This window comes from Delphinus delphis, chromosome 9, assembly GCF_949987515.2.
Source record: "Delphinus delphis chromosome 9, mDelDel1.2, whole genome shotgun sequence".
Classification (NCBI taxonomy): domain Eukaryota; kingdom Metazoa; phylum Chordata; class Mammalia; order Artiodactyla; family Delphinidae; genus Delphinus; species Delphinus delphis.
In genome coordinates this window covers 84,556,428-84,568,152 of record NC_082691.1, presented here as the reverse complement: position 1 = coordinate 84,568,152, position 11,725 = coordinate 84,556,428, and the positions used below count along the sequence as shown (strand labels likewise).

Genomic DNA, 11,725 nt, shown 5'->3' with positions numbered 1-11,725 from the left:
ATAATCTTAGACTTGTATCATTTGAGATGCGTGACTATAATCCAAAATACAATGCTAACTTCCCTACCAGAGCTGCCCTGAGGGAGGGTCCATATTCAGCTCCCTGAAAAGAAATGGACCGGTAAATAATTATCATAGAATAAGTAACCAGAATTAGGAGGTGCTAAGTCTTATGGAGCGTTCAGTGTCTATCTATAAAGCTCGCAAAGCGAGAAGTCCATATTTACTAAAGATAAAAAAAACCCAATTAGGTGGACACCATGATCTGAAGCTCCACTCACCATGGTTCTGGAATGCTTCCATTTGGTCAGTTTATTGAGCAGCCTCAGAAGGTTGATGCAGGAAAAGAGGTTCCTCCAGCAGAACTGGTTGTTGTCTCCAGCTTCCTGTAATAAGGCATGCTCATCATTATCTCAACACCTATAAGGCATTCCTTCCCACAGAAGTATGGAAGTCACTGTTGGTCAGTTTAGGTGAGGCCTTCCATATGAAATGCTACCTCCTTTCCATCCCGCTCTTCACACAGTCAGGCATGCAATATTCTTCAACTGAAAACACACAGCTGCCAATCCTGGAAGACTCTGTACCTAGAGCAAGTACTGGCTAGAAAGATGGTACATGAACATAGAAACTTCATTTAAGCAAGCTTTCTTGTGTAGCTTTCTGCTTTAACATCAGAAAAGAGATGATAGAATTTTGCCCCCATATACTCTACACTTAAGTAAGCTATGTTTATAATTGCTAAGAGTTATTCTGGTAGATTTCAAACTATTGGGTTGGCCAAAAATTTCGTCCGGGTTTTGTAAGTTACAGAAAAACCCGAACGAACTTTTTGGCCAATCCTATATATTGTATGGATCTGATATTCATTACAATTAATTCTTGAAAAAATCAACCTCCACCCTCCTTTATCAAACCATACTGCAGTAAACTGCTTCATTCTCTAGCATGGAAGGAAAAACGGCAGATGGCTTATTGGAACCAGGTGTTTCTCTTGAATGTTTCTTGATAGCTTGTGAGCACCCAACCAGAGATAACAGATGGATGTCAGATCAGAAACAGGTAACTACTCATAGAAACATCTTTCAGGGACAAAAATAAGAGTCTGGGCTTTGGGGCTTGCACCTATATACTGGTGTCAGAAGCTATATAAATCAATTAACACACTTGGTGGTCAAACTAACATCTTGGAAATTTCTCACGTCTACAATGTGAGAGAATGTAGGAGTGGGAGATGTGTAGAAGTGAACTGCTTACTGGTGAGTGGAAGATTACCCCCTCCTCTCCCAAATTAATTTGAAGCAAGCAAGGCAGACATACATCAACTGTGGAATGAACAGCCAAGACTTTTGAGAATATTAGCCTCTCCTAAGAAAGAAATAAGACTGAGGATCAAAAAGGTGCAGGGAAACTTTTCAGAAATATTGTTTAGAAATAATGTTCTCCTGCGAATTCCCTGGTGGCCCAGCACTTAGGACTCACCACTTTCACTGCAGGGGCCCAAGTTCGATCCCTGGTCAGGGAACTAAGATTTCACAAGCCGTGTGGCACGGCCAAAAATAATAATGTTCTTCTTCCTCTAGCAAATGTTCAATATTGTGTTTAGAACTAGTCCCAGGAAAGCTGTTTTTTCTTTTTTTTTTTTTTTTTGCAGTACGCGGGCCTCTCACTGCTGCGGCCTCTCCCGTTGCAGAGCACAGGCTCTGGACGCGCAGGCCCAGCAGCCAAGGCCCACGGGCCCAGTCGCTCCGCGGCATGTGGGATCTTCCCGGACCGGGGCACGAACCCGCGTCCCCTGCATTGGCAGGCGGACTCTCAACCACTGCGCCACCAGGGAAGCCCCAGGGCAATTCTTTTTTAATTTTAGCTGGTTGAAAGTGAGTAAAGGTCTTGCTTTGGATACTGCTAAGTATCCAAAGAAAGAAAAAAAGAAAAGAAAAAAAATATATTAAAAAAAACAGGCTTAAGACAATTAAGTGGATAATTAACTCAGACGACTGTGGGAAGGAAGAACAGAGTGTTTCTTCCTTTTGTACTGAGGAAATCAGATTGGTTAGAATCTGAGCACTGGAAGAGACTTAGCTGTTCTAGTCCAATGCTGTTATCCATAGAAGCAAAACCTGAGGCCCAGAAAGAGGAAGGTGGTCTGGCCAAGGTCACATGGTAAGTGCCCCAACCAGGGCTTGAACATAGATTTCCAGTATTTACTGAATTCTAACACTTTGTCTTTATTTACTGTTCATCTTCTGATTAAGTTACTGCTAGGTTAAGGACCCAGATCTAGGTATCATAAGAGTTATGATTCTCAAAAGTGATGTGAGGACATATGGAGGAAGGAGAAAAGAAAATTTCAGAGCCATTTGGGGAGCTTTAGCAAACTACTTGTGCCCTGGGAGGGACCTGGGCATGTGAGTTTAAAAAATCACCCCATTACAGAAAGGGTGACAACCAGGAAAATCGATAAAATGCAAAAAAACCATTTATCCATGGTTCTTCCTCTGTATAAATACCTCATGGAAAATGGATGTATACCTTATGATATGTTCACATTTTGTCTAGGATAGAGAAACAATAATGCTAATGGTGATATTGCTTTTAAATAGTGATGGTGAATGTCAAAACAAAGACTTTTATTTAAGGAGGTCACAAATCACTGGTTAAATAATGCCTAAAAGGAATGCTAGAGACCTTAATACCTGAACAAAAAGAAAACAAAAATAAAAACAATAACAAAAATCTTCTGGAATATCTGTAAATATCTGGATTAGGAAGTTATAAAAACTAATAAAGATAGATGAAAGGATCAGGTATATAAATTTAAGTGATATGAACATATTTTTATAGGTATTTCTGAATATAAATCATACCCAAATTTGAAGAATTTTGCAATGAACTACCTTTTAAGAATTAACTTAATAATTTCACTTGCCTAGATCTGAAAGGAAATGACAAATATTTCTTTGCAAATGGCTAGGCCATGCAAATTCTTACCCTCTGCTTTGGACAACACTTCACCACTCCACCTGCTTCCATATCAGTAGAGGGTAAGACTGGGCAAGATACTAAGAAACTTCTAGGTCTGATACTCAATGACTCCAAAATATAATGTGTATTTAGTTAGAAATTATAAATGCATTGTTGTAATAACATGATATATGTTATAAATTACATATAAAGTAAAAAAGGATATTAATACATACAAAAGGTCTAATATATCCCACCCCTAAAGCATCATGTTGCACACCCTATTTTTCATACCATTGCTCTAAACAACCATCCAGATGCTGAGCATCCTACAGTACTTGAGCCCATACCCACTGCCTTCTCCAGCAACCTCCTTCTAAAGACCATACCTAACTTCCACACAATCATACATTCACCATCCTTCTCTTATGTTTGGAATTTAATTTTTTCCTAGTTTAGTGGATTGAATTTGAATACAGACTTTTGGAGATCTAGAAATTGTAAGGCTTCCTGCACCAGGTAGGTGAGGAAACTCTTCAGTACATGAGTAAAGATGGCCTATTGTAGAGCTAGATATTTTGACAAGATGAGAAGACCATAGAAATTAATGTGCCATTAACTTTGCCTTTATTTCATGTCCATTATATGTGTAGTTGGAATTCCAAATGAAGTTGAACTCAGTTCAAATACAGAAAACTGAGAAAATATGAATCAAGACTACCTTAGCCAAGTAATTCCACTTCTAGGAATCTATCTTAAGGAAATAATCAGAGATGAGGGCAAAGATTCATGAGTAAGGATGTTCATTTTGGATTTATACAAAGAACATTGAAATAAATGCCCAACAATAGTAGAAAAAAATCATTTTTTTAAAATTAAGTAGTGTAATATTATATGTAGCTATTAAAAATCATGTTCTAAGAATGTTTAATAAAATCATATTGTGAACATTTAAATTTTACTATGTGAATTGAAACATATGTAAAGTCCTTATTTTATTAAATAATATGTGTGTGTATATATGAGTGAATATATAAATATATATGGTTAACTGTAACAAAATATTAACAGTGGTTTATTTTCTTTCCCGTATGTTTCTGTATTTCCCCAATTTTCTGCAATAGTATATATCAATTTTAAAGTCAGAAAAAAAAATTGAAATGTTACTTAAAGAAAATCCTATACACTTAAAATGCCAGTACATTTTCTGTGCTTACAATTAATTCACTGAGCCTGAAAAAGACATAAATCTTACTCATATAAACACTACTCCTTTCTGAGTGCAGAAGCCATCAGTTTAGATAAACAAACCACTATACTGAGGATCTATGTGGAGTAAACTTGCTAGTTAAGTCCATGACTGAGCTCAGGGAAATACTTCTAAGTTCAAGTAAAAAATAAAAAAATCTGTGGTTACCAAATGAAACCACCAGGCGCCACTGTTGCTTCACAAAAAAGACAGGAATCCCTAGCATGAATCTGTTTTTCATTAAGAATAGATACATGCTTTTTTTTAAAAAAAAAAAATTCATTTATTTATTTATTTTTGGCTGTGCTGGATCTTCTTTTCTGTGCGTGGGCTTTCTCTAGTTGCGGCGAGCGGGGGCCACTCTTCATCGCGGTGCGCGGGCCTCTCACTGCCGCGGCCTCTCTTGTTGGCCTCTCTTGTTGCGGAGCACAAGCTCCAGACGCGCAGGCTCAGTAGTTGTGGCTCACGGGCCCAGCCGCTCCACAGCATGTGGGATCTTCCCGGACCGGGGCACGAACCCTGTCCCCTGCATTGGCAGGCAGACGCTCAACCACTGCGCCACCAGGGAAACCCAAGAATAGCTACATGCTTTTACCTACTCTTAGATAACAATAAAGTCTTCTCAGAGGCATAACAAGTATTTCAATAATTTTCTGTTCATATCCCAAAAAGTTAATCAGAAGAGATAAGAAAGTTTAGTTCCCATCAATTCCTACTTATGGGATTGAGAAAAGAGAACACATTGTATCAAGAAATTGATTCAGGTCATAAAAGCTGACTTTATGTTTGTTTGTTTTTGCGGTATGCGGGCCTCTCACTGTTGTGGCCTCTCCCGTTGCGGAGCACAGGCTCCGGACGTGCAGGCTCAGTGGCCATGGCTCACAGGCCTAGCTTCTCCGCGGCATGTGGGATCTTCCCCGACCAGGGGACTAACCCGTGTCCCCTGCATCGGCAGGCGGACGCTCAACCATTGCGCCACCAGGGAAGTCTGACTTTATGTTTTGAAGTACCCTACTAACAGTAGAGCTTTAATGCTATCCCTGTACCACTGTTTCTGTGAGAAAGTGCATTCCTCATTCCAACTCTGAATGACAGGGCTGCATGTCTCCACCCTGGCTCTGCTACTTTCAACTATAAAGTTTTGGCAGCTATTTAACTTCTCCATCTATAAAACACTAATACCAACCTCATACAGTTGTTTTAAAGATTGAGGAACATCATAAACAGGGTTAGACAACTTATTACCTCTCTCTGCAGAGGTAAGAAGCTCCCAGCTTCCTTCGCTGCTGAGACCACATCTAAGTAAGAGAGGGAATCTCTGCCCCGGTGCTTAAAAAGGTGCTAGACTTAGTGTCTCAGGACATGGGTCCTTCTCTAATTCAGGGTCTGTCATGAGGAGTGGACCTGACGAGTCACTTCATCCACTGGGCCCTCAGGTTTCTCATCTTTGAGATAGGGGGTTTGGCCAAACGGCTCTCAGGTCCCCTCCAGCCAAGAATCCTATGGTTCTGTAAAACTTGTGCCACAGAAGGTACCATTCTACTTTTGCACAATAAACTTCTCTGATGTGACATCCTGCAGGTATTAAAGTTGGGGGACAAGGGGTTGGGGCACACACAGGTGCCATCATCCGATCATTTATTAAGGTCCTTCCGTGTACTGAACATGGTGCTCGACTCTGAGGATATAAAATGAAGATGATACTACCTCTTCCTTTAGGGAGTTTTCAGTCAAATGGAGAAACAGATACATATAAACAATTACAGTGCAACAGGGTGAAGGTATGGGCTGAGGTATATCTAAAGAGCTGTAGAGATGAGATAGACACTTGATTTCAACATGCTGTTCATCAGTCAGTTTCATGGGATTCAGAATAACTGAGGGACTTCTATGATTTACCTAGAACTGTTTCCAGCATGAGGAACTTTCTGGGTCATCCTTCTGTGGCCATATTGAATTTTGCCTCAGAGAGACCTAGGTAAGGTATTTTCTGAAGTACACACCCCTGGGTATTTTCTGTAGCACAGCAGAAAGAAGACAGATAATTGATTTAGGCTAGACCAGAAGAGATTCTCCTGCCATTTATCACAGATGTTCACACTCAATTTCAGTCCCATTATCTTTCTAAATTTCCTCTCCTCAGTGTTTTTCACTGACCCTTTTCTCTACAAAATGCTATGCTTAGCTTTTCCAAATCTTTCTCAACTGGGTCAGCAGCTCTAAACCCCTACTACCTCTGTGCTCTTGCCAATATGCCTCTACTGATCTGAGACTCCCAAACCAGGGCATTAGGGGGCTAGAGAAGAAAAGGAAGAGCAAATGCCAACCTGTGCCACCTGGTAATTTCAAAGGGTATCAAATCCCCACTTGCTTACCAGACTCTCCGTAGTAAGCTCTGGCAAATCCTGGATGGTACAGCATGGGTAATCCAGGACCGAGATACTGCAAGATGCAGAGATAAGGACAGGCTTTAAGTAAATGGCAATGGCAGCAAATGGCTATATCTGAAAGGGCAGGAGGTATTTCTCTTCAGCAGGCTGCATCTATTTCCAAAACTGCTTAGTGATTTCAGCTGAAACTGAGGGTTCTGGTGCCAGGCAACTCCAGATCCAGTCTCCTCTCCTCATAGCCATGAGAGGAACCAACAGAATTCTTTCAGGCTGGCCCCTATCTGGCAGAGGCAAGAGAAAGCAGAAGGAGAGCCTCTGTATAGCCACCTTTCTCCTCCCTTCTTTAAAGGAATACATAAGCTTGTGTGCATTTGTGTTTCTGCATTTAAGTGTATGCTTGTGTGTATGCGTGTACATAAAATTGTGCTCCCAGAGATGCTGCCCAAACTCATCCCAATAATAACAACCTGTGGAAGTGAGAATGAAATGAAGACCTCTCCTCTGTCTCTTACCAGATGTTCCTGAAACTCAGGAGCTCTGGGGAATGATCACAGAAGCCACTCCTAGAGGAAGCTTGAGACAGAGGCAGCTTCCTGCAGCAGGGCCAATCTAGTAGCTCAAGAACGGTAATAGCATCTGCCCCCAAAACAGACAGTGGGGAACTGCAAGGGAGCTAGAGGCTCTGCGGTGAGCCCAGGGAAGCAGGCATGAGTCAGCAGGGGAAATAAGGCACCACATGATGACAAGGACACGGTCACTCGAAATGACGGCTCTCTTTCTTTCCTTTTCTCCCTTCTTCACTGGTACAATGCAGAATTTAGACTAGCTAATCTCTAATGCTCCTTCTGGTTCCAACACTCCATAGGTTTTAAACACCAATCCATCCGAACTAGAGTAGTTGGAAATGGGTAAAGGATGTTGGCAAAGCATAGGCTATAAAGAGGAATATGGGGTTCCTTCAACCTGTCTCTACATTTCAAAGTCAAAACTTCTATCCAAGCAAAACACAACAATTTATTTGACTAGAAATGTTGACCTTTGTTCAAGAAACCCACAAAGGTAACCTAAGGGAAACAAGGTAGGAGAGGGGAGGGCAGTGGACCTACCTACTGGATTCTCCCAGGGCTCTGCACTACTCCATTAGGATAAACATTCTTGGCTGGCTCATCTACTTATCTACCCACCTCCCACTGACAAAGCCCCATGGCAAAGTAGGTACTGGCAACCAGGAAATGAGGGTGGGAAATCAAGGATGGATTTGTTCCAATCTCATTGTACTGAATTCTAGCCTAAGGGGGCATAAAATAAAGTTACAAGTTTCTAGGATATCTAGATTGTAAGAGCCATGAGGAAACTGCAATAATGAGCTGTAGGTGCTCAAGTTCTCAAGATCATGCAACAGTAAAGCTTACAGGTAACGCATGAGAGGACCACTGTATCCAGGCCAAGCTTAGCAAACGGTGTAGTCTGGCACTACCACTCTTCCAACTCCAAATTGAACCTGATGGACACCTATTGGATTGTCTGCCCCTGCTTCTAGGCCCATGGTACAGGGGGCATTTAGTTCGTGAACCCCACTCCCCAGTCACAGTTGATTGATCCAAGGGTGGGCCTCTAACCCTGGGAATGTGGAACAGGGATTGAGAGCCAATTCAATCTCTGAAGTGGCACAGGAATATGTTTAGTTCATGTGGGCATATTTCACTAAGTGGCCTAGGAAGCAGACAAAACTATTTGTCAATGAGAGAGGAAAAACTGGAGTGGAGGTACAGAGGCTTGGTGGCCATAGATGGAGGTGGAGAGCTTCCTGGGCTCCTTATGCTACAGACCAACCCTGAGGTCCAGAGCTGCATCTCTGTCCTAGGTTCCTCGAGATGATATACTGCCCATTTTCTCCTAACAAATTCCCATTCTGTGTGAGCCAGGTCCAGCTCTTTTTGGTTCCTTATCACTAAGAGGGTTGACTGATACACACAGGTACCTTCATGAAGCTGTGACCCTTACCCAGCCCGACCTACACTTTCATTTTCCCCGGTAACCCAACTAGTATGTCTTAAGTGTCTTTTTTTTCTGGCCGTGCCACGCGGCTTGTGGGATCTTAGTTCCCTGACCAGGGATCAAACCCGGGCCCTCGGAGTGAAAGTGCGGAGTCCTAACCACTGGCCAGGGAATTCCCATAAGTGCCATTTTTAAGGGGGGTGGTGCCCAAGTCTCTCTGCAGTTAGGAAAAACCCATTCTCCAAGGCTTCCTCCAAACAGGAAAAGTAAAGCACTCTCATCTATGTTTATCTTAACTAATGCTTATAAAAGCTCTATGATATAGTCAGAGTAGGTATTATTCTCATTTTAAAGATGAAAATACTGTGTCTCAGAGAAACAAAGTGTCTTACACTTGAGATGACACAACTAGCAAGTGGCAGATCCAGGTCAGGAATCCAGGTCCCGTGACTTCAGGTTCTGTTTGTGTGTTTTAAACTACATATAAGTAGGCTGCCTCTCCAGGGTGGAGTTTCTGGCCGTGCTGACAGACTGGTGGGGCAATATCTCCTAGCCCCTCTCCAGTCACCTCAAGTGTCAGGTCAGCCTTCTTCTACTTTACGAACTTTGCCTCTGGTAAAGCACTTCTGGTCAACTCTACTGATTATCATCCTTCTAGTTTTTGTGTAAGTAGCAAACTGAGGAACAAGGATCTACTCTGTTAACCCCCCAAGTCCCCACTTGGCTGGAGCAATCCATAGCAACTGTGATCAGAAAGCAATTTATGCTTTAACCCCGCCTCTGCTGCTTACTTAAGGGGTCTCACTAGCATGTTATCCTTAAGTAAGTCAATTAACCTCTCTGAATTTGTTTCCTAATTGGTGAAATGGGAATAAAACTTATTGTGATATGTCTTAGCACTACTGAGGAGATTAAATGAAATAATGGATGTGAATCTCCTGTATTTTTTTAAACTACAAATTGATCTAAGTAAGGTTCTATTATTTATCTTTAGTTACAAATTCTGTATAACACTTTACAAAGTAGTGTGATTGATCCAACTTATGATTTATACTAAAATTAGGGCTGACTAGACAAGTAGGATGCGTCACAAAAAATATTTTCTGGATCCTTCTGCCATAGGGCTGAAATTTCATTGTTGCAGTTTCATTTCTTTGAGTCATGGCATTTTCAGTTTTCAAAACTATTAAAATACAAATATCTTTGTGAAGAGGCCAAACCATACACCCCACCAGTAGCACTTCAAGGAAATTAAATTTGACAGTGACAGCTCTAAGATAGAAAGGACCAGGGACACCAGGAGAACAGAAACTCGGCTCTGAGACGACGTAACTTCTCAACCATCCCAAATATCCCTTTGAAATAAACCTGTCCCGAGTTCTTACCTGTTTTTGGCAGTGATGTAGGACAAGATATTTTGATTGAAGAACTTCAGGATCAATGGAATGCAGTTGGCAAATACCAAATGTTGTGATACATATTCAAACTAAATTAAAAGATCAAAGCAGAAAGGATGCTTATTTGGGGGAGAATAGAAGGTCTGTTTGAAAAAAAAAAAAGAGGCAAGTACAATTCTAATATCCATTCCTAAGAATATCCACTGTCCACTTGTGTTATCAGTCTTCCTGTCTGGGAAGTGGGAAGAACCATCTTCAGCCAGCCCATCCTACAGAGAAGGGGACAATCTGCAGTGTGTGTATGTTGCAAGCACCTGACCAAAAGTACAAAACATAAACAAGCCAGAGAGAAAATCCCACTCCAGATAAATAGAAAGAATTGCTGTGAGATTTGTTCCTAAGCTCTACAGGAAAGGAAGGCTCCCTGAGGGAGTTGTCTTCCATACCAAAGCCCTGGCTCATAGGGTTTCAACTGTGATTGATATAGCAGGAACAGGTGCAGCCCAGCAACTGCTGGCATCACTCAGTCAGGATGGATACGGCACACAGTAACCAAATGAACCACTGGAATGTGGGCTCCAGCGTGAGTCTGGTTCACTATATTAGCCCCCATACTTAGAATATCAGTATTTTAATGAATGAATCAACAAGAGTCCTTCAGTCAACAGATACTACACTGAGAATAAGTCCAAGATCTTTTTGATGGGCTGAACACCAGAACATAGGGCTACATTTTGCTCTCTTGCATCTGGATGGGGTTTGCACCCAGGAAGACCTATTGGGGCAGTGTCATGGAGTTGTGTCACCTGGATTTTGCCCATGATACACAGAGGAACATCAGACACAGTTTGTCTCCAGATCCAGAACCTAGACTGCTGGGAAGTGTAGAAACTGGGTTGAAAAAGCAGAAAATTGTAGTGTTTTAAATCCCTTAGCTCTTCCTGATCACCGAGAAATAGCCATGGCAGCAAGCTAAGCTGCCCTTTGCTCAGGTGTGTGGTTAGCAGTGGGGAGTCAGGTTGTGTTGCCCATTTCTCTCTTCTGCCTTAAAACTTTCTCCCTGGCAGCTGACCCAGGGTATTTTCCAAAGCCTCAGATGGAGAAGCCAATGCATACCTACTATCAAGTGATGGAAAACATTTTTCAGTTTGAGACATGTCTGTAGCCTTGTCAAGATGCACTGACCAGGGCAAGACCCATCAAGCCACCCACCTGTCTGGCTGTTGATCCACATATTGCCCACCAAAAGCAGCAGACAGAAGCACACATACACAGTTCTCTTTCTACTAGGAGCACTATTTCTCATCCATCCCTACTTCTTCCAGCGCTGCTGCTGCTCAGCAAACACTGGCAGAAGAAGTGTGAGTACTCAGGGCACCTAACACACCCAAAGATGTCTCTGAATGTATGAAAGTGGAGAAATATCCTGGTTGTACAGTCAAACCTGCCATGGACACATACCCTGGAGGGGCTTCCCTGCACTCTGAGGTCCTGCTCTTCTACCAGCAAGCTTGGTCCTTAGGAGGAAAATGAGGCAGAGGCCCTGTGCAGGAATGAGAAGGCTCCCTCTCCTCTCCATGTCTCACCACAGAGAACATCCATTCACTGCCCCCATGTTCTCCTATATCTTGGCAACACCCATAGCACCAAGTCCAAACTTTTTAGCATGGCAAACAGTGCTTTCATAGGGAAGCAGGTTCTTAACCTTTTTTAGCCTCAGTGGAATA

The 11,725-nt window shown here is 42.1% G+C and overlaps 1 protein-coding gene across 1 annotated transcript in view; it reads right to left on the bottom strand.

Annotated features, from left to right (window-relative positions):
- The window catches only part of STRIP2 (striatin interacting protein 2), a 42,180-nt gene that overhangs the window by 6,011 nt on the left and 24,444 nt on the right, over positions 1-11,725 (bottom strand). Inside the window, exons 17-19 of the mRNA XM_060019995.1 lie at positions 9,987-10,087; positions 6,589-6,655; positions 282-386 (exon numbers count right to left, since the gene is read on the bottom strand). Of these exons, the coding sequence (XP_059875978.1) occupies positions 282-386; positions 6,589-6,655; positions 9,987-10,087 (273 nt within the window). The remainder of the gene's footprint in view (positions 1-281; positions 387-6,588; positions 6,656-9,986; positions 10,088-11,725) is intronic.